Source organism: Cicer arietinum, chromosome 4 (assembly GCF_000331145.2).
Source record: "Cicer arietinum cultivar CDC Frontier isolate Library 1 chromosome 4, Cicar.CDCFrontier_v2.0, whole genome shotgun sequence".
NCBI classification, from domain to species: Eukaryota; Viridiplantae; Streptophyta; class Magnoliopsida; order Fabales; family Fabaceae; genus Cicer; species Cicer arietinum.
In genome coordinates, this window is record NC_021163.2 from 36,370,440 (window position 1) to 36,392,394 (window position 21,955).

The 21,955-nt window shown below is 29.8% G+C and overlaps 1 protein-coding gene and 1 long non-coding RNA gene across 2 annotated transcripts; one reads left to right on the forward strand and one right to left on the reverse strand.

Moving 5' to 3' along the window:
• Window positions 1-1,837: 1,837 nt before the first annotated feature.
• On the forward strand, window positions 1,838-16,023 carry LOC101491127 (pleiotropic drug resistance protein 2-like). Its single transcript, XM_004515425.4, has 20 exons — window positions 1,838-2,433; window positions 2,781-2,901; window positions 3,644-3,732; window positions 8,072-8,156; window positions 8,997-9,287; window positions 9,381-9,471; window positions 9,680-10,580; window positions 10,657-10,817; window positions 10,914-11,017; window positions 11,142-11,307; window positions 11,521-11,655; window positions 12,517-12,662; window positions 12,838-13,170; window positions 13,614-13,904; window positions 13,995-14,078; window positions 14,157-14,290; window positions 14,405-14,632; window positions 15,010-15,181; window positions 15,271-15,525; window positions 15,615-16,023. The coding sequence occupies exons 1-20, from the start codon at window positions 2,069-2,071 to the stop codon at window positions 15,882-15,884; spliced, it is 4,422 nt and encodes a 1,473-aa protein (XP_004515482.1). The 5' UTR covers window positions 1,838-2,068; the 3' UTR covers window positions 15,885-16,023.
• LOC140919933 (uncharacterized) lies at window positions 13,373-15,631 on the reverse strand. Its single transcript, XR_012162614.1, has 3 exons — window positions 15,564-15,631; window positions 15,026-15,198; window positions 13,373-13,797 (listed from the first exon to the last, which is right to left on the reverse strand). It is a non-coding gene; the product is annotated as an uncharacterized lncRNA (long non-coding RNA).
• Window positions 16,024-21,955: the final 5,932 nt, after the last annotated feature.

The following is a 21,955-nucleotide window of genomic DNA, read 5'->3' on the forward strand; positions in this document are numbered from 1 at the left end:
ATCTGATCATGTGTCGGTTTAGGTGACTTGAGTTGTCAAGTCCAATATAATTATGTGTTATTATAGTCGGACGTTAGTTGGGAATTATTTGAAGTAGTGTTAAGACTCTACTTGATGATGGTTTTATAGGAAACCATGCCGCCAAGAAGAAATGACGCTCCGAGAGACAACGCTAGTTATTTATTTTTCCATTTAAATTAATATTTTAAGTTATAATAAAATTAAATATTAATGTATAAATTAAAGTAATGGAATATAATATAATTTTTTAAAAGTTAAATTGTAAAAAATGAATGAGTTGATTTAAGGTGATGTGACATAGTAGAACTTGAATCATGTTGAGTTCACCGTTGGAGTAGAAAATGAGTGAATTGCTTCAAGATGATGTGGCACAGTGGACCCCATCTAAAGAACTCATATTGAGTTCACCGTTGTAGATGCTCTTAGTCGCTTCAGTTAGTTATCAACCTAAAACATTAATTTTTGCTTATGTGTCATTTAGCGTGGTGGAGTGAGACTGAAATGAAAATAAAGAATATGTTAAGAGATCTAGAGTGAAGAACAATTTCATTTTCTACTCCTCTTTCTATTTAAGATTATTCATCATCTTCTTTTTCTTAATTATTCTTCATTTGTAATTTTCCAAATACGAAAATTTCTAACAGTTCTCTGATTCAATCATTCAAACATTAATATCTCTAATTAGTAACCAAGATCAAAATCTAGACTTATTTTTAGCCTTACTTATTAAATTTCATGATTGCCTTATTTCTCTCTCTTTTTCTTTGCAATTGCCATGGCAACTTCTTGAGCCAATAATGCCTTTTCTTCCATAATTTTCAAGTGACTCAACTCCTTAACTATATATTCAACAATGGTTACTAATTAGAAAGGTTGATGTTGGAATGATTTACTTTAAAAATTATTAAACATTTTCATATTTGAAAAATTGCAAATGAAAGAAAAAAAAAAAAAAGAGAAGACTTTTTTATTTCTTGTCCTTTAACTTATTTTTTTGTCTCATCTTAGTCCCACATCACCCACCTCAAATGAAACGTAAACAAAAGTTAATATTTTTAGTTGAAAACTAACGAAAATGATAAATAATAATAAATTTAAAAAATCAAAATAAAACAAAATATAATTAAGGGACCAAAGTATAAATACAAAATAAATCAAGAGATTAAATTTGTAATGTAGTCTATAAAATATCTCGTGCAAGACACATATTACACAAAGATCAGAGTTGAAATTTTTTTTCAAAGAAGTTATTTTATATATTTGCTCGTGTTAGCATTTGCCAAATTATTGTTAGGCTATTGCCAGCAATTTTTTCTTCACGACAAAAAAAAAACTATATATTATGCTACTGAAAGAAAATTATATATATACAAATGATATATGATGTTTCTGCTTTGTCTCATTTAATTGTCGTAGATTCCATCAAAAAAGAAATATTCAATTGTCGTAGAGTTAATGGAGGGTACATCGCAGGTAACAATCTTAGTCGGCTCTCATCTTAACCTTTGACATGGTTAATTGCATGCTCTTAATTAAATATATTCCTACCGCGTCTTAATTTAGGATCCATTCACTATTCGGAACATTGGTGATCGTTTAATTAACATTGAACAATTTAAATTTGATATTTTAAATTATATAGTTAAAATTAAAATTAGTATTTTGTAGACCGTTTGATTAAGATCGGATAAACATCAACGTCTAAATGCGTGAAGACGTGGAATTTCCGACTGCATAGAATTCAAATTCCTTAATTAACTGTATATATAACTCATTTCTATCACTAAATTATATGTGACATTTCCTTCATCTTTTTCATTTGCATAATGCATTATTTTTTTGAATTGAGATTTTCTTCAATTGATGTAAAAAATTAACCTTTTTTCAATCGAAGAAGGAAGTGTCACATAATATTTGACATCTGCCTCAAAAATTTGAAATATTCATGTATTTATAATCATTGTTCTTTGTTTTTTTTTTTATTTTGACCTTGAAATGCTCACTTAGAACTACAAGGAGAACAAAAAGAATACCATATTTGATTGACATGGAAGAACAAATGGGTAAAGAAGACATTGTGAGGAAAATGAGTGATGGAAGGAAGAGGAAGAGTTTTGGGGAGTTGATAAGGACCTCAGAAAGCTTCCACGATGATGTGTTTGAGAGAAGTGTAAGGGAAATAAGTAAAGAGGAGGAGCAGAAATGGGAAAATTTATGGAGGCTTCCAACATATGATAGGATGAGAAAAGGGATTTTGAAACATGTTTTGGATGATGGAAAAGTTAACTATGAAGAGGTTGACATTACCAAGCTTGGGGTGCAAGAAAAGAAACATCTTCTTGAGACCATACTAAAGACTACTGAAGAAGACAATGAGAATTTTCTCCACAAGATTAGGGATAGGATTGATGGGTAAATATCTTTTGCTTTTTATATATAGTTTTGTTTGATTTGAAATTCTTTTACTTTTTAATTCATTTGTTTTAATGCAATATTCAACTAATTGATTTTTCAAATTTGTATTCTTTGAAGTCGAAAATGTCACACATTCGGGCCATCGATGTATGTCTAATATTGATCAAATTGTCTAAAAATAATAATATTAATTTTAAATATATAACATAAAATATCGAGTTTAAATCTGAACCGTACGATCTTCATTGAACTACCATTGATATCATAAATACGTAATACATGTTTATGGACTACAATATTCCGATTTTTTATGTGTTTTCTTATTTACTTATTTATTGTTATAGGGTAGGAATCGAAATTCCCAAGATTGAAGTCCGGTTTGAGAATTTATCAATCAAAGGGGATGCATATGATGGAACCAGGGCCTTGCCAACAATAGTCAATGTTATCTTGAATATAATAGAGGTATGTTCAACAAACAAAAGGTTATTTTATCAAGGGTTTTGCAAATGAATGATATAGGGATATTTTGGTTAAAGAGTGAATAAAATAAAACTTCGTATTAATAACTCTCTTGACCAACTTCTATCCAACTTACCTATTTTAATTATTTAAACAATACCCTAAAGACACTTTATACGGTTTAAATTGAGTATCCCAGCATACAAAATACTATTGAAAACACACTATGTTGGAAGTAAAAATCTTCATGAATTTTAAGACTTCTCCATTTATATGACTTTGATTTGAATTAATCCCAAGTACTAATTAAATTTAAAGAGATTTTCACGGTATTATCCAAATGTGTTTTTAGGTGCCTATAGCTAGTTTCTATAGACAAGAAGTAACATTTCATGCATATTTAAACCCTTCAAATGAAATCATTGGATAATAATTCTAATTTTAGTTTCATCTGAATTTAAATAAGAAATAAACGACCCTCAAAAAAACAAATATAAGCTAGAGATTACATAGAAGTGAAAAAATATATAAATTAAAATAAAATAAAAGAGTGAAGGAGTAAACCTCGTTAGTCTTTTAATTTGATGTTTAAAATTGAACCATCAATTTTAATTTAAAGGTGTATAAAAGCTTCTACCACTCTCACATAAATATCTCATTATGTAATATATTGAAAATGCAAAATGTAATAAAATTTATTTATTGACTCATGATCTTATATATTTTTCCTGTTTGTGGCAAATAGGGAATTTTGGGTTATATGAAGATTTTGCAATATAAGAAAAGGGTTGTGAAGATTCTCAAAAATGTTAGTGGAATTGTGAAACCATCAAGGTACTTATATATGGATAATTCATAATTTACTTGTATGCCTTTCTAGTAATTATTTCTCTTGTCATTCAATCTCATCTTACTAAACGAACAAAAGAAACTCTTCCACGTACGTTACAGAAGGATAATAATTCAACTTGTTTCTTTCTCCGTGCATCAATCTTTTGTCTCTAGCCCTTCAGCGCGGTTATCTTTTATCATAAATCATACTTGTGTTAACTAAAGTCAGAAAAACGCGGATTTCTTCTATGCTAAGTTGTTTCTTCATTATTAGCATCAATACCATGCACTTAGACCTTTCCTTTTCTTCATATTTGGTAGTGTACTCTGCAACACGCATATTACCTTCTTCTAGTCGGACAAATTCCATTTCTTTTCTATTGCAGATATCTTCTGAAATCTACTTCAACATAAACATGCCGCTAAAAACATTTTAAGTAAAGGTGTGTAAAATATATCATTAATTAGATTATATTAAAAAATTGTGTAAAATATATCATTAATTAGATTATATTAAAAAATTGGGATGTATTGCATTAAAAAAAAAAATTAAACTAATTAAATGGTTCATGAATTGAATCATATATTTAAAACAATTTAGTTAATTAAATTTAATTTTAAAATTAGTTTAACAATTTTCAAATTTTTTTAACCTTAATTAAGATTTTTTTTATAGAAAATTTTTGAAATTTATTTTTGTTGAAACAAATATATAAATAATGATTTTTTTTTTTAAAAAAAGTCATTTATTTCTTTGAAAATTTTTTAGAAAAAAATTGAAAACATTTTTTTCTGTAAAATATTTTCAATCTTTTTTATATCTATTTTTCTCGAAAATATTTTTGACAAAAGAATTTTGAATTAATTGAAATATTTTATCTCGAATTTTTTTTTATCAGACAAATTTTTACATTTATTTTTGTAAAAAAAGTCGATATTTTCTTTTCGAAAAAATTTTAAAATTTTTTTTTAAAATTAATTTAAAATTGATTTTAATTAAAAATTTATTCAAAATATTAACTTAATTCAAAACTTCACTAAACTTGATTTGAATATGATTTTTAAAATCTGAATTAAATATAATTCGATTCCGTTTTTATAACATGACACCCATAATTTCAAGTGATAACAGTCCTTAGATTCTCCAAATGTAGGCGAGCGTTATTCCACCAATGTTCGGCTTCATTAGTTAGCATAACAGTGCCCATATGTAGTTGTTGATCCTTTGGACATGTCACACCCCTCAAGAAGATCTTCTCAATATCCTGTAGGCACTTCTTTGCGCCATTGGGATCATAATGTCCTTAGAATGATGGAGGGTTGACCTTGTAAAAACAAATTAGTAGACACATAACACACAATGGCTTGATTAAACAAACAAACATGCTATGATGTTAATTTGACACCACAAGTTTCCAAAATAATTTTTTAACATGATAAAAATCAAATTTTCGATTAAATTATTTTTGAGGTTTAAGATATTACTTACTAAATTCCATAAAATCTTTACAAATAAATCTACTGTATCTAAGATCGTTCTAAACAAAGATATAATAATAATAATAATAATAATAATAATAATAATAATAATAATAATAATAATAACTCAACTTCGATGTCACCTATCAGAGTTGAAATTCCACAAAGTAAATAATGTTCATATACGTCAATAATGCATGAAGTAAAAATGATAAAAAGAAATGTATTTATTTGTTACGATCAACCTATGACTTATTTGCATCTTTTGAGGTATCATCATTGTTATCAGTGATAAGAAGAAACACTGATAATAATATAAATATGAGCAGAATTTTAGATGTAAGTTATTTATAATTAAATACAATGAAATTGCTAAACATTTCATATCTTACACGGAACCAATCTACTCTGAAATACTTAGTTAATAGATGTAGTATTATGCTATCACACGTGGACAAACAATACATAATGATTAGTCATGTCCTCATACACCTAGTTGATAATCTCTAAAGTCATGTCCTAGTATACCTAGTCGATAATCTTTAAATTAGGGGTGCACAATAGCTCCCGATCACATTAGAGAATTACATCTAAGCCACATATGAATTTCCCCTAGAGGACCCTCAAGGTATAGTTTCACTTGAAGGCTCAAGTGTGTTGATCTCTACTATCAGACTCATAATGTTATACATTCCCAACACTAAATCAATAGATCATTACATTTTTATATATGAATGAAAACATTAGGTTTGAGACTCTCACAAGTACCTTCCTCCACTCGTCGTCCTAAGTCACTCCCTTGCAACATGATGGTTTTTCAATGTGTCTTCGGAGCTTCTCATCGCACGACGACAATACAATTTTACAAATAAAATATGGTCAAAGTTTGTTGACCTAATCTTTGCTATTATTAATTCCTAATATTGTTAAGATATTTTATATTTATATCTTTAATCATAATATTTCATCACAAATAATTAAATTATAAATACTTATGATTTAAAAATAACATATTGATTTCTCATACCCAAAACCCCATCTTCTTTCCTAAATATATAGTATCCCATTTGATTAAGAGAACCTTTTTAATCTCATCGATACCCTTCATAAAATCATTTTAAATTGAAATTCAATTTTTGAGATGATATCTAAAGGATTCTTGGAAATAAACTTAAAGAGCAGACTAGGTACTTTGACATCAAGTAATATTCCACCCATTGACATGTTAAAGTTCTTCCACGAAGTTAGTCTACTCCCAATCTTTTAAATTATTGGATTTAGAAACAAGAGTTTTCTAAGATTAGTAGCAAAAGAGAGATCCTAATAATTTAATGGGGTCTTCTTATGTTGGCACATAAGTATACCCATTGGCTCTTCTAATAGAAGAAGATTAACGTTAACTCTTACAAGAAGACTCATGAAAATTTACTTTAAGCCATAAGACCAATTCAAAGAGAAGGAGATTGGCCTTTAAGACAAATGTTAGCCCAAATTTGTTCTCCTATAATTAGTGTATCATCAATAAATTGTAAATAAGAAATTCAAAAATTTAACAAGTTTCCCACTTGGAACCGGTGAAGAAAGCTTAGACCACCAAAGGGTAAGCATGGAGTTCAATCCTTCATTTTTTTGAGAAATTCATTTTCATAATGGCCATATCTAATACTCACACTTGATAGAGTTGTAGGCCTTTCGAAAGTCAGCTTTAAACAAAATTCTATCTCTTTTTTTTCTCTTTGCTTCATCAACCACTTAATTTTCAATTAATACACAATCCAAGATTTGTCTCCCTATTTTGAAAGCAAACTACATTTCAGAAATTACATTACCAATAACACACTTTAGGTTGCTTGCAATAACCTTTGCCAACACCTTAATCATACATCCATTGGAGATATGGTCCTAAATTAGACAATTGCTATGAGATTCCGTTTTTCGAGATCAACACAATAAATTACCTCCCCTAAGACGCAATTTTGATTTGGCTAATCATAGAATAATTATTAGTCAACTCTTTAAAAATAATTTGGTTTACTCAATACACCAAAGCAACAACTTAACATGTAGCCATATAATGGGTTGGACCCTCCCTTATTTATCTCACCAATCCTAACCTTTAAAAATTAGAGAAATGGGACAATTCACCAATGAATTTGTTGATAACAAAAGAGAAAGATACAGAGGATGTGAATCCTCTAACACTAGAGCACTCTCTAGTTTACAAGGTTAAATCAAAATAAAAGCCTAAACTCTGAAGGGAGGGTTCTATTTATAAAATCATATGACCAACTTACAATTGAAATAACTAATTCCTAAGGCTAATTAATCCTAGCCTCTAACATTTGGTGTCTATCTTACAAAAACAAGTAAAAAAAGTCAAACATAGAGTCACAATCAGTCCAATCTTTCTATGCGTATGGAGAGAGTTTATAATTTAATGTTGCTTTTTTATCATAAGAAACGATAATGTTCATTCTTACGAATTTATAATTAACGAAAAGCAAGAATAGAACAACACTTAAATAACAATTACTCTTTTGACCACCCAATTTCTTCAATATTAAAACCATACAATGTTGGTCAGTTTCATAATAAAATATTGGACAAAATAAGTGTTTTTTTTTTTTTGACAAAAAAAAAAATAATTGTTCGTAATAAATCATTTGATATTGACAAACAAAGTTTGTTTTTTATGCCGCTAACTAAGTTACCACTCAATAAGTTATTTTAAATTGAAGTGTAGGGATGTAGTGGCTCATTAAAACTTCATGTGATTTTGTCTCATAAAAATTGTCTTTACTTCCTATCATATATATATATAAAATAAATTGAAGAATAATATTTTTTGGGTCTCTTTTTCCAGAATGACTTTACTTTTGGGACCTCCAGGTTCAGGAAAAACCACCATGCTACAAGCGCTTGCTGGAAAAATGGACAAGGATCTAAGAGTTTGTCATCCGCTCCTAATTCTCTTTTAGAAATGATAAATACATTATATAAATGAATACTATCTCAATAGCCTTGAGTTTGTTCCTAACATTACTAATAATAATTAGTCAATAAATATAATTTTAGTCCATGTTTAGATTAAAGATTTTAGGAATATTTTTTGGATCTTCATGATGATCTTTAAAATGAATAATCATTTATTGTATAAGTTATATGAATATAATATATATCAACAGTCACTTTAAAGAGTTTTTACACTATAAATCACAATGATTCGATATTTAAAAATATTTGATTTTTATAGTAATTAACTTTAAGATAATAGACATTAGTAATTGTGATGTGATGAGAGTGTAAAGTATTCTACACTATTGTGACCCATCCTAGCAATAAAATCCAAATTAATTAAAGCTTAAATAATTTTTTGTTCTCTATAAATTTATCATATTTTGTTTTTAATTCCTCTAAATTTTTTTTCAAAAAATGGTCCATCAAATATTTTCAATTAACAATTTTGGTCCCTGTTTTTTTAGGTAACTCATGTATCATATGTATCATTTGAATTTTTGAATAATATTTTGCACAAATATTTAGAACATTATAAGAAAATCTTTCATGCACAATATCATTCAAATATTTTGACAATACACATGAATTGATTTAAAAATAGATATCAAAATTGTTAATTAAAAAATTTGAAGGACCACGTAGAATTTTTTTAAAAGAATTAAAAAAATTGTATATTTATAAAGACTAAACATATATTTAACCCGTTAATTAATATTACACCAACAAAAGAATCTTTTGATATTGAAATCTACAACATAAATTCTGAACAGGTATCGGGAAGAGTCACTTACAATGGTCTTGAATTGTCAGAATTTGTTCCCCAAAGAACGTGTGCTTATATTAGTGAGCATGATGTTCACCATGGAGAAATGACAGTGAGAGAGACATTGAACTTCTCCGGACGCTGCATGGGAGTTGGATCAAGGTATGATATGTTGGCAGAATTGTCAAGACGAGAAATAGCAACAGCTATTAAACCAGATCCTGAGATTGATGCTTTCATGAAAGCCACATCAATGGAAGGTCAAGAAACAAGTCTTCTTACAGACTATATTCTCAAGGTTTGGTTATGCTATTATTTTTGTTTAAAAGTTAATTCCCTTTTAATCTACATTCCAATTTTCTTTCATCTAATTAATGAGATAATTCAATAGATTCTTGGGCTGGATATATGTTCTGATATTTTGGTTGGAGATGAGATGAGAAGGGGCATATCAGGTGGACAAAAAAAGCGTTTAACTACCGGTAAGTGTCAAGTATGTCATATGCTTCTTGCATTTCATGTGTGTCTATCATATGAAGTTTTCTGCTAAAATTTGTGTGTTTGCATTAAATATATCAGTTGGAGTCTCCCGGATCTTGTGTCTACATTAGAATAGCAATATTACATTGAATCTGTACAGATCTTTCAATTATCATAAATTTAATATTGGTTCATATAAACTTAATGCAGGTGAGATGTTGGTGGGACCTGCAAAAGTCCTCTTTATGGATGGAATTTCAACTGGTTTGGATAGTTCTACCACCTTTCAAATTGTCAGGTTTATGAGGCAAATGGTTCATATAATGGATGTCACTATGATAATCTCACTTCTTCAACCTGCACCAGAAACATATAACCTTTTTGATGACATAATATTACTTTCTGAAGGTGAGATTGTGTATCAAGGTCCCCGTGAGAGTGTTCTAGATTTTTTCCAAACTGTGGGCTTTAAGTGCCCAGAAAGGAAAGGAATTGCAGACTTTTTACAAGAGGTAACTTCTAGAAAGGATCAAGAGCAATACTGGTTCAAAAGGGACATACCTTATCAATATGTTGGTGTGCCTGATTTTGTAGACCACTTCAATAATTACAACATTGGTAAACAACTTCATGAAGAAATGAAAGTTCCAATTGATTCTAATAAAACTCAACATACTGCATTAGTGAAGGAAAAGTATGGAATATCTAAATGGGAACTCTTCAAGGCATGCTTTTCAAGAGAATGGCTATTCATGAAGCGTAGCTATTTTGTGTATATATTTAAGACTTTTCAGATTACTGTCATGTCTATAATAACCATGACAGTATTTTTTAGAACAGAAATGAAGCACAATAAAATTGAAGATGGAGGAAAATATTATGGTGCACTGTTTTTCAGTCTTATCAATGTTATGTTCAATGGAGCAACAGAGATTGCAATGACTGTTAATAGACTTCCTGTTTTCTTCAAGCAGAGAGATTTACTATTTTATCCAGCATGGGCTTTTGCATTGCCCATTTGGGTCCTCAGAGTTCCTATATCTCTATTGGAATCAGGATTATGGATCATCCTCACTTATTATACTATTGGTTTTGCTCCAGCAGCTAGTAGGTATGATAATACATTGAATTAGTTTCATATTGACTTGCAATTTTTTTCAATGATGTGTCTAAAAGCTTTATTGCAGGTTTTTCCGTCAACTATTGGCATTCTTCTGTGTGAATCAAATGGCTCTATCCCTTTTTCGCTTCATTGCTGCTGTTGGAAGGACAAGAGTTGTGGCTAACACACTTGCTTCCTTAACAATTTTAATTGTATTTGTCCTAAGTGGATTTACTGTTTCAAGAGGTAAGTAAAAATTTCACTTCATACCATCAATACAATATTAAATGTGATTTCTCCTCATTTTTCATTGAAATTGATTATTTTTAATTTAATATTTAGATGACATTGAACCATGGATGATATGGTGCTACTATGCTTCACCTATGATGTATGGACAAACAGCAATAAGTATAAATGAATTCCTAGACAGAAGATGGAGTTCTGTAAGATTCTTATCCATGTCTTCATCCTTGTAAAACTACATGTTATTAGATGTAAAATTAGTTACTCTAGTTAGGATATCTTTCTCTCTTTCATACTTAATTGCTGATTTTTCACTTTTCACAGCCTAACAATGATCCCAGAATTGATGAACCAACAGTTGGGAAGGCTTTTCTTAAAGCCAGAGGAATATTTACAGAAGACTTGTGGTACTGGATATCTATTGGTGCTCTTATAGGATTTTCTCTATTGTTCAATGTTTGTTTCATTCTCGCTCTAACTTACTTGGACCGTAAGTTTTTAATCCTAATCTATGGTTTCTTAAATTGTTACAAAATATTTCTAACTAAATTAAAAGAGAGTAGGATAAAGTAACACTAGAAAGATACCTATTATATAACCACATCAAGAAAATCAAAGGCACTAATCTTGCTGCATGGAAGAAAGATGTTCGAAAAGTTCTTCATAAAAAAATCACTCTGATATTACTTTGAAATTTTTGCAGCATTCAGAAGCAATAAATCTATCATTATAGAACATGAAGACAATAGTAAAAGCACAACGACATCTTCCTCAGTCGAGAAAACAACAGGAGAATTGACAGAGAAAAGTTCAACTTCAAATTCTCAATGGTTTGAAGGTAACATTAAAATAACTTAAAGGATTGCCAGAGCAATTTTGTCTACATCATAAAAGCAACTACCACGTTGAAATAATAGAAAAGGAATCATTAATATGATAGTCAAAAGATATGCCACTGCTATTTAAAAAAGGAATCATTAATATGATAGTCAAAAGATATGCGACTACTATTCTAAATTAAATTTTACCTTAACCAGACTGAGTAGCATATTTATTTATGTTTCAAGTGTATAATTGATATGATTTGAGAGTGTCTTATACTAACATATAAAAACTCTCAGAGGGTGTTTGGATGAGTGAATTTTTTGAAAGAATTTAATTTGATATGGGAATTCAAATTCTTCAATACAAATTATCTTGTTCCGATAATAAATTTAGAGAATTTTCAAAATAAAGGAATTTTATTAGGTATTTTCTCAAAACTAAATTTAGAGAATTTCAAATACCATCCTAAAATCTAAGAATTTCAAAAACCATCTTAAAATCTAAAAAAATTCAAATTCCCTCGTTTTATAAAATATGAATAATGAAATGGTCCCTATAATTTTTTCAAATTTAAAATTTTGATCATGTATTTTAAAATTTGCATATTAGTCGCTATATATTTTTTTTGCCCTAATGTTTTTCAAATTAGTCTCTTAAAATTTGCAAACTAGTCCCTCATTTTTTTTCAAAATTGCAGTTTTAGCTCAAATTTAATTTTCATTTTTGCCTCAAAGCTTTTGAAATTTATAAAAATAACCCAATTTCAAAAGTATAATTCCCAAATAACAAAATTTAAAAATGAATGAAATTCAATAGAAACATTTAAATTTTCTAGAAATCTAATTTCCATAGAATTTCAAATTACTCCATCCAGGTGTTGACATGGAATCAAGGAACAATATGAATCAAATTATACCTAAAGATGCAAAGAATGCAAAATTCAAGAAGGGAATGGTGTTACCCTTTCAGCCTCTATCACTTGTTTTTGAAAATGTGAATTATTATATCGATATGCCAAATGTAAATTTCTATACCCCTCTTGTATCATTTTATTTATACCCTTTAATTTCTTACCTCTAATACAACTTATAGAATGAATGTTTTATCATTAACTTGCTTTGAACTTTGACATTTGTATTATCTATATATCATGGAATCACAGTTCCCAAATGTCACATTAGTAATTTATTGTCAGGAAATGAAGAAGCAAGGAACTAAAGAGAATAGACTCCAACTACTAAGAGACATAAATGGTGCATTTAGGCCTGGAATTTTAACAGCATTGGTTGGTGTTAGTGGTGCTGGAAAAACCACCTTGATGGATGTTCTTGCAGGAAGGAAAACCAGTGGTTATATTGAAGGAAGTATCAACATATCTGGCTATCCTAAAAAACAAGAAACTTTTGCTCGGATTAGCGGTTATTGTGAACAAAATGATATACATTCTCCACATATTACAATCTATGAATCTCTTATGTTTTCTGCTTGGTTGCGTCTTAGTAAAGAGATTGATGTAGGAACACGAAAGGTATCTTCTGTTTTCTCCACATACTTTTTTCTTCTAGTTATAGGGATGTAAGATTGATTTGGTGGTTAAGGTGGGAGAGTTAGAGATGATAAGGGAGATTCAAGGTTCAATCCCCAACCTCAACATATTACTAAAAATTACTAGTTTAAAATAAAAGTTCTTCTAGCTATTGGCTATGATTGATAAAATATTTAATCATCTATTAAAACAAACATAACTATGCAAGTTTCACATGCATTAAGTTTATTTCATATGTGGATAGCAAGTAGTCAATCATTTATTACCAAACTCCATGTATGGTAGGATGATAAAAAGTACCCCTATTTTTCAATAACAATAACAGACAAAAATGAAAATGGAGAAAAAACGAACGAAGAAAAATATCAATCAAGAGGATACACTAACAAATTCTAATAGTCTACAACTCTACTTATTATCTTCAGATGTTTATTGAGGAAGTTATAGAGCTGGTTGAGTTACATGCAGTTAGAAATTTCATAGTCGGCCTTCCTGGAATAGATGGCTTATCAACTGAGCAGAGAAAGAGGCTTACAATTGCAGTAGAATTGGTTGCAAATCCTTCCATTATATTTATGGATGAGCCAACAACTGGTCTTGATGCTAGAGCTGCAGCAGTTGTTATGCGTACTGTTAGAAACACTGTTGATACAGGAAGAACTGTTGTATGCACAATTCATCAACCAAGTATTGATATATTTGAACATTTTGATGAGGTAAATAAGAATACCAAAATTTTGAAAACGTACAAATTTATTTTCATTACGATTTAGAAGATACTAACTATTGGCATATCTTGAGTTTAGTTGCTTTTGATGAAGAGTGGTGGACAAGTGATATATGGTGGTCCTCTAGGTCGAAATTCAGAGAAACTTATAGAGTACTTTGAGGTAAACTTGTACCATGATAATTTACAAACCTAAATTAGTTAGATGTAAGTAATCTTACAGATTGCGTAAACTTTTCAGGCTATTACAGGAATTCCAAAGATTAAAGATAGATATAATCCAGCCACATGGATGTTGGAGATAAGTTCTCCTTTGGTTGAGTCTCGGCTTAATATAGATTTTGCTGAGTTATACACTAAGTCAAGCCTTTACCAGTACGTGATACTCATAGTCATAGCTTTTTGAGAGATTCTGTTTCTTTTTACCCATATTTGCCTAAAATATCTCATGATGTTTTACTTTTTTATGCTTGTATAACTCATTTCCAGAAGTAACCAGGAACTTATCAAGGAACTGTCCATATCAGCACCTGAAACAAAGGACCTTCACTTTCCATCTAAATACTCACAATCCTTTATTACTCAGTGCATCGCTTGCTTCTGGAAACAATATTGCTCCTATTGGAAGAATCCACAATATATTGTTGTGAGATTCTTTATCACCATAGTTATCGGTGTTATGTTTGGACTTATATATTGGAAAAAAGGAGATAAGATGTAAGTCTTAGACAATATTATATTTTACCAATGCCTGTTATCTTTTATATTGTTTCTAACTCCAACAAACAATGACATGTTTCCGTAGCTTCTCAATCACAGCTTTTCCCCATGATATCATTAGACATTGGACCATGGTGAAAAAGATGGCTTAGTTCAACAGCCTCTTTGTTTGGGAAACCAAATGGTGACATCAAACTCAACCCACAAACACTGCCCTTTATAAATTACAAACAACCAATAAAACTATTGATTTCCTTATTTGAGAATAAATTCAATCAACAATTTATTTTGCAAATAACCGTTCTAAAGTAATGAAAAAAAATGGTTTCATAATTGTATATATTACATGAGAAAAAATATATCATATTTTGCAGGGAAAAGGAACAAGACCTTTTGAATCTTGTTGGAGCCATGTATGCATCTGTTATTTTCCTCGGTGCAACCAACACTAGCAGTGTGCAACCTATTGTGGCAATAGAAAGAACAGTTCTCTACCGTGAAAGGGCTGCTGGATTATACTCAGAACTACCATATGCAATTGGTCAGGTGAAACTAGACAACCCCTTCAATTAAAATAACATTAATTAACAAAGATAACTAAACAAAATTACATTAAAAGAACTATTTTCTTGCAGGTAGCAATTGAAGTAGTTTATGTTGCAATCCAAAGTCTGATATATTCCATTATCCTTTACTGGATGATTGGGTTTGAACAACAAGTTGAAAATTTCTTTTGGTTCTACTTCTTCATATTCATGTCTTTTATCTACTTCACACTATATGGAATGATGACTGTGGCTCTGACACCAAACCACCAAATTGCTGCAATCGTTATGTCTTTCTTCATCAGTTTTTGGAACCTGTTCTCTGGTTTTGTTATTCCAAGAACGGTATGTATGTGATGAGCAATGATAAAAATATTTCTTACCTTTAACGGATCATCCAATATTTAATCTAATAGTTGTTTTCCACTTTGCAGCAAATTCCAATATGGTGGAGGTGGTATTATTGGGCATCTCCTGTGGCATGGACTATATATGGACTGGTGACATCCCAAGTGGGTGACAAGAACAGTCCAATAGAAGTTCCTGGATTTAGGCCCATGACAGTAAAAGATTATCTTGAGAGGCAGTTGGGCTTTGAACACGATTTCCTTGGATTTGTTGCTTTGGCTCATTTAGCCTTTAGCTTTATCTTCCTTTTTGTATTTGCTTATGGCATCAAGTTTTTAAACTTCCAGAAAAGATAATCACACATGGTATATATGAATATCAAAACTAAGAATAATTTTTCATACAAAATTATATTAGGTAAAATTTCTTGCAAAATAAATATGCAAAACTTATATCCTTTCATGATATGTTGTCAATTCGTCAGTGTTACTGTCCTCAAATTCCTTTATGTTTTGGTGTTTCGCTAAATCATTGGATGATAACCAATACAAGGTTAATTTACACACAATTCATGACAACACTGACCTTCCTTATTTTTGTGTCTATATGCCAGAAGTAATACGTGCAACCTTAATATTGCCACACTTAACTAATATGTGCAACTCGTTGGCTTGATTGCTCCATTGTTTTTCATCATATCCATCACCCTTTTGGCAATAGCGTAATCCTCATTTGATGCATATCAATTTTAATTTAATTATTATTATTATTATTATTATTATTATTATTATTATTATTATTATTATTTACTATTACTATTATTATCATCATCATCTAACCATAAGATTCTTGTCACGACCTAAAAATTAAATGTCGTGACCGGCGCACAAGCTATACACTCCTAGCCTGATAAGTCTAACAACTAACTTAACAATTAAACAATTAAATCGTTCTCTATCATATATATATATATATTTTTCCTCGAAATTTCGACAGAGTACTCCATGTAACTTCAACATTCCCAAATTTATAAAATCCTTGTTTAACTTTCAATTCAGTCACAATTCAAAGAACATAATCTAATTGTTTAATACACTTCCAAAAAAAACTTCTAGACTCCAAAATAGCTGCAAATTACATTAGACTCAACATATTTTACAAAAAACATGGTCCTCGATCAAAGAGGCCTACAAAAAAAAAATAGTCGAGACTTGAATCTACTAACAGCTTGCTACTCAGCTGCCAGGCACGAATAACCGTTTTACATACTTGTGGCCATTATGTCATACACATAATAAAATCATTAATCTTATAATTTAGTTGTTCATATAGAAATATTAATAATTCAATTAATAGCAAAACAAAATCAAAATGAATAACCTTAAAATCATCATAGAAAATCAACAAGTAAAAATACAAATTGTTTTTTTTAGAACCAAGAGGCGGCTTCATCTCATTGATAGCTCTTTCCTCCTAAGGGTGGCCTTTCCCTTAGGGGTGGCTCCATCTAACGGATAGCCCTCTCCTCTCAATCCCGTAACGCAGCTTCATGTATCAATTACGGAGCTTACATCACATTAATAGCCCTCTCCTCATACGAATGACATTTCTCATAGGGGCAGCTTCATCTAACAGGTAACTCTCCCTAATCAAAACGAGATAACTAGGTGCACTAACGCAATTAACAATCTAATAATTATAACAACGATTTCCCAAAACACGTATTTAAAATCATTTCATCGTAATCCATTGAAAACATATTCAATCGCATAACAATTCAACATTTAAATACTTTAATATAGAAAACAAGTAAAATAATTATTATAGCATTATAAAATATATGACGGTGATCGTCGTCAACTCACAACTATGGAGAAGGAGAATCGTCTAAGTTTGCTCTCCAACAACTCTCAAAGTAGCCGACAGGATCTCAACTGACAAATCTGAGTATCAAAAATATTTCCAAGACTTTAGAAAAGTTATTCTAAAGTTTAGCTAACTCTAGGAAACCATAAAAATCATTTAAATCTACTCTAAGCACAAAATAAGATTTTTAAACAAAACTACGTTTTTCTAGGAATTCATACTAGGATTAGAGTTGTGCATTTACCTCAATGAGTCTCAATAAACAACTTTCAAGAGATTGATACCCTTTTCCCTATAGCATAAACTCTAAATCAAAAATCCTAACCAAAAGAATTTGTAGGAGTATGAGAAATTATACTTGTGGGGATGTTAAATTCATTTTTAAGGGTCGAAAGTTTGAGTATTATAGAGAGAGAAGTAGTAAAGAGAAGGAAAGGAAAAAAAAAATGAGGTGAGGTGAAAAAGAAAATTTATTTTGTATTTAATAATAATAATTAATATTATTTCCTTTATTTAAAACACGGGCGTGTCAATTCTTTAAAGTACCAATACCCTCTACAACACTACACTGCACACTAATATGCTATTGCCAAGCATTTGAGTGAAGTGTTGAATTTACCCGGATCAAACAACTCTATGATCACTACACAAAATATATGGAAAATTCTATAGTAACACATTATTCTTGGGTTTTTATTTTTTATTTTTTTATAACTTATTTTCAAATTAATTTATTCAAATACTCCCTTTTAAAAATTATTAACTAAAATACCCTTTTTTTTTAAGTTACAAGTCGCCATTTGGAATGGCGACTTCCTTAACAAAAATAATATATATATATATATATATATATATATATATATATAATTCATAAAAATACATAAATACAAATGTTAAATTACATAGATTGACTAGAGCTACCTGTAACATTTGGACAATGTTTTCGAGTATGGTCAGTTAACCGACATAGTCTACATTTTCTTGACATATTTTCTTTAATGTCCATTTCAATTTTAATACGGGTACTATTTGGACGATCTTTTTTAATTCTCCGTATTTCAAGATTGTGATACAATATTTCACCTTCATATGTGGGCCAATATCCTTCATTGGGTTTAGGTGGAAACTCTTCTTTGTAGATGTGTTGCTTCGGGGGTATTCACGTTTGGCATATGCCTGCTTTGACCGAGATCTTTGGAGATGATTCCGTACTCCAATTCGGTGGAGGAAATTTAGGACACCCTTAGGGTTAAATACATTAACAACCTTGTACACGTTAGATAGAAGCACTGAATAGTTTTGACGAGCGTAAGAACATGCATCTATGACATGTGAACAAGGAACGTGTATAGCCTGAAATTTTCCACAATCACACCATTTTCTTTGAAGGTTGACTTCAAAAATACTAATTGGTCACACCTCTCTTGGGTTTACTGTTTCATGCACCATGAAAGAATAACAATTGGTTGATCCTCGTGTCAATCCACCCCAACCTCCACCATAGTTTAGCCAAATTTTGTTTTCAGGAATCAATGTCCAACACAACACAACAAAATCAATATTATATACCAACACCTCTTGACACTCAACTGCCTCCTCATAATTTTACCTACGCACCACATCCTCATACTTTTACCCACACACCACATCAATCTTACGGGTTCACGCCGGGGGAACAATTTAATTTGGACAACCAACAACCACATCAAGAAGACAATCGTCGATTATCCTTTGCATCAAGCGAAGAGGAATTATGGTATAACACGTTCAACACTCGTTATAATACACCTGAGTCCGCTACCCTGTTACTGAAAAATATGTGTCAACAAAATTTTCAAATTTCAAGCTTTGGGAATGCATATACTCCGTTGAATCAAATATCTAATTGAACTCAAAGTGGAAGTAGTTCTGCTGCAACACTTTCTCCTATACATCCTCAACAGCAAGAAGACGAAGATCAAGAAGAAGAAGAACAAACTCGTGATGTACCAAGGCGTGTCAAAGTCTTGTACGTGTGAGAAAACATCGACAATGTGGTACTGGAGGCCACCTTCCACATTAATTTTATCGTAATTTTTGTAAAATTTGTGATGTTTTTTATGAACGAAATATGTAATTTAAAATTTTTATTTATGTATTTTTATGAATTATATTAATTATATATATATATATATATTATTTTTGTTATTTGAAAAAAAAAAAAAATTTAAATTGCTTCAGGAAGTCGCCATTCCAAATGACGACTTGTAACTTAAAAAAAATGATATTTTAGTTGATAATTTTCAAAAGGAAATATTTAGATAAATTAATTTAGAAATAGTTATTAGAAAAAAAAAACCTCAGCTCTAACCAATTTAGTTCATGAAAAAAATTAAATACCCAAATTAGTTTTAGACAATTTCATATGAAGGGCAAAATATTTCATCCGTAAAATTTGACCAAAATTTGATCTTTTAATTTATGATGTATAAGGTAAATAAGGAACGACTTTATGATATTTCCTCTATATTTTAATTTTTGATCGTTTACTTTGACCAAAATATTTCCCCTATTTGCATTTTGAAATAATCAGTAAAAAGATCAAAATCGGTCCTCATTAATTTGAGCCAAATAAATATTTGCTTTATAATTTGTAGTCTGTTATTCTTAAATTATGACTCATCATAAGGAGGCGTTCATATGAAAATTAGGAAGCACATAAGAATGAAAGGCACGAGGATTCTGTGCATAAATGGGCCATTATGATAAGATGTGCAAACGACCTATTCATTCAGATATCTTAAAGGTTTAATTGCAGTTTTGGTCCCTATATTTTAGCCGAATCGCGAAAGTAGTTCTCCATTTTGTTTCTCTCCAGTTTTGGTCCCCAAATAGAATTTTGGTCCAAAACTTGATAAAATTTCATTTTTTAAAGTCGTACTACACCATTTATGATCATAGATTTCAGGTACAATTGTTGCAAATGAGATCTTGAGACATGGTGTGACTTAAATAAATGCAAAAAAAATGAAATTTCATCAAGTTTTGGATCAAAATTCTGTTTGAGGGACCAAAACTGGAGAGAAATAAAATGGGGGGGACTACTTTCGCGATTCAGCTAAAATAGAGGGACCAAAACTGCAATTAAGCCTATCTTAAATGTAAGTTTTCAAAGTCAAGGTTGAAAAAGACAATATATATATATATATATATATATATATATATATATATATATATAATAAAAAGGAGTTTTAATTGTATTTTTAGATTTAAAAATTTTTCTTCTAAAAAGATTTATTGTTTAAAATTTAGAGGCAATTTTTAACAAAATAACTTTAACATAAAAAATGAAAGAGATAGGGAAGAAAGATCACAAACCGATTTATTTTGGTTCACCAACAACATAATAGCTACATCCATTCCTTTTTCACTAAATGATTTAATCTACTAAATCAAACTTATTTCTTTCAACCGCTAGAACACCTACTAGTCATTTGACATTGTTCTAGTCTTCCCAAACTTCTAATTTAGTACAATCAAACTTTTGAGGTTTCCAGCAACTATTGAGCTAAGGTACAAAGATGAAATTATTTCAACTATTTATGGGTAACTCTTTTCAAGATTGGTATTACAATGAAAAATTATGTCTTGTGTTTCTCTTCTTTTCTTATGGAATTGTTGTGCCAAATATTTTTTTTTTTTTATATAGAGCAAGTTGATTCCTTTAGGGTTATTTGACTGTTGTAGAAAATCGTTGCACAATTCTCGTACGCCAATGATTTGTACGATTTACACTAATTGTTCTATATATGACATATGTCGTAAATTTCAAAAATATTATTTTGTACTTTTTTGCGCTTTATTCCTTTTTCATAAAAAATATTTTTAACCGCTAGAACACCTACTAGTCATTTGACATTGTTCTAGTCTTCCCAAACTTCTAATTTAGTATTTATTTATGTATTTTTATGAATTATATTAATTATATATATATATATATATTATTTTTGTTATTTGAAAAAAAAAAAAAATTTAAATTGCTTCAGGAAGTCGCCATTCCAAATGACGACTTGTAACTTAAAAAAAATGATATTTTAGTTGATAATTTTCAAAAGGAAATATTTAGATAAATTAATTTAGAAATAGTTATTAGAAAAAAAAAACCTCAGCTCTAACCAATTTAGTTCATGAAAAAAATTAAATACCCAAATTAGTTTTAGACAATTTCATATGAAGGGCAAAATATTTCATCCGTAAAATTTGACCAAAATTTGATCTTTTAATTTATGATGTATAAGGTAAATAAGGAACGACTTTATGATATTTCCTCTATATTTTAATTTTTGATCGTTTACTTTGACCAAAATATTTCCCCTATTTGCATTTTGAAATAATCAGTAAAAAGATCAAAATCGGTCCTCATTAATTTGAGCCAAATAAATATTTGCTTTATAATTTGTAGTCTGTTATTCTTAAATTATGACTCATCATAAGGAGGCGTTCATATGAAAATTAGGAAGCACATAAGAATGAAAGGCACGAGGATTCTGTGCATAAATGGGCCATTATGATAAGATGTGCA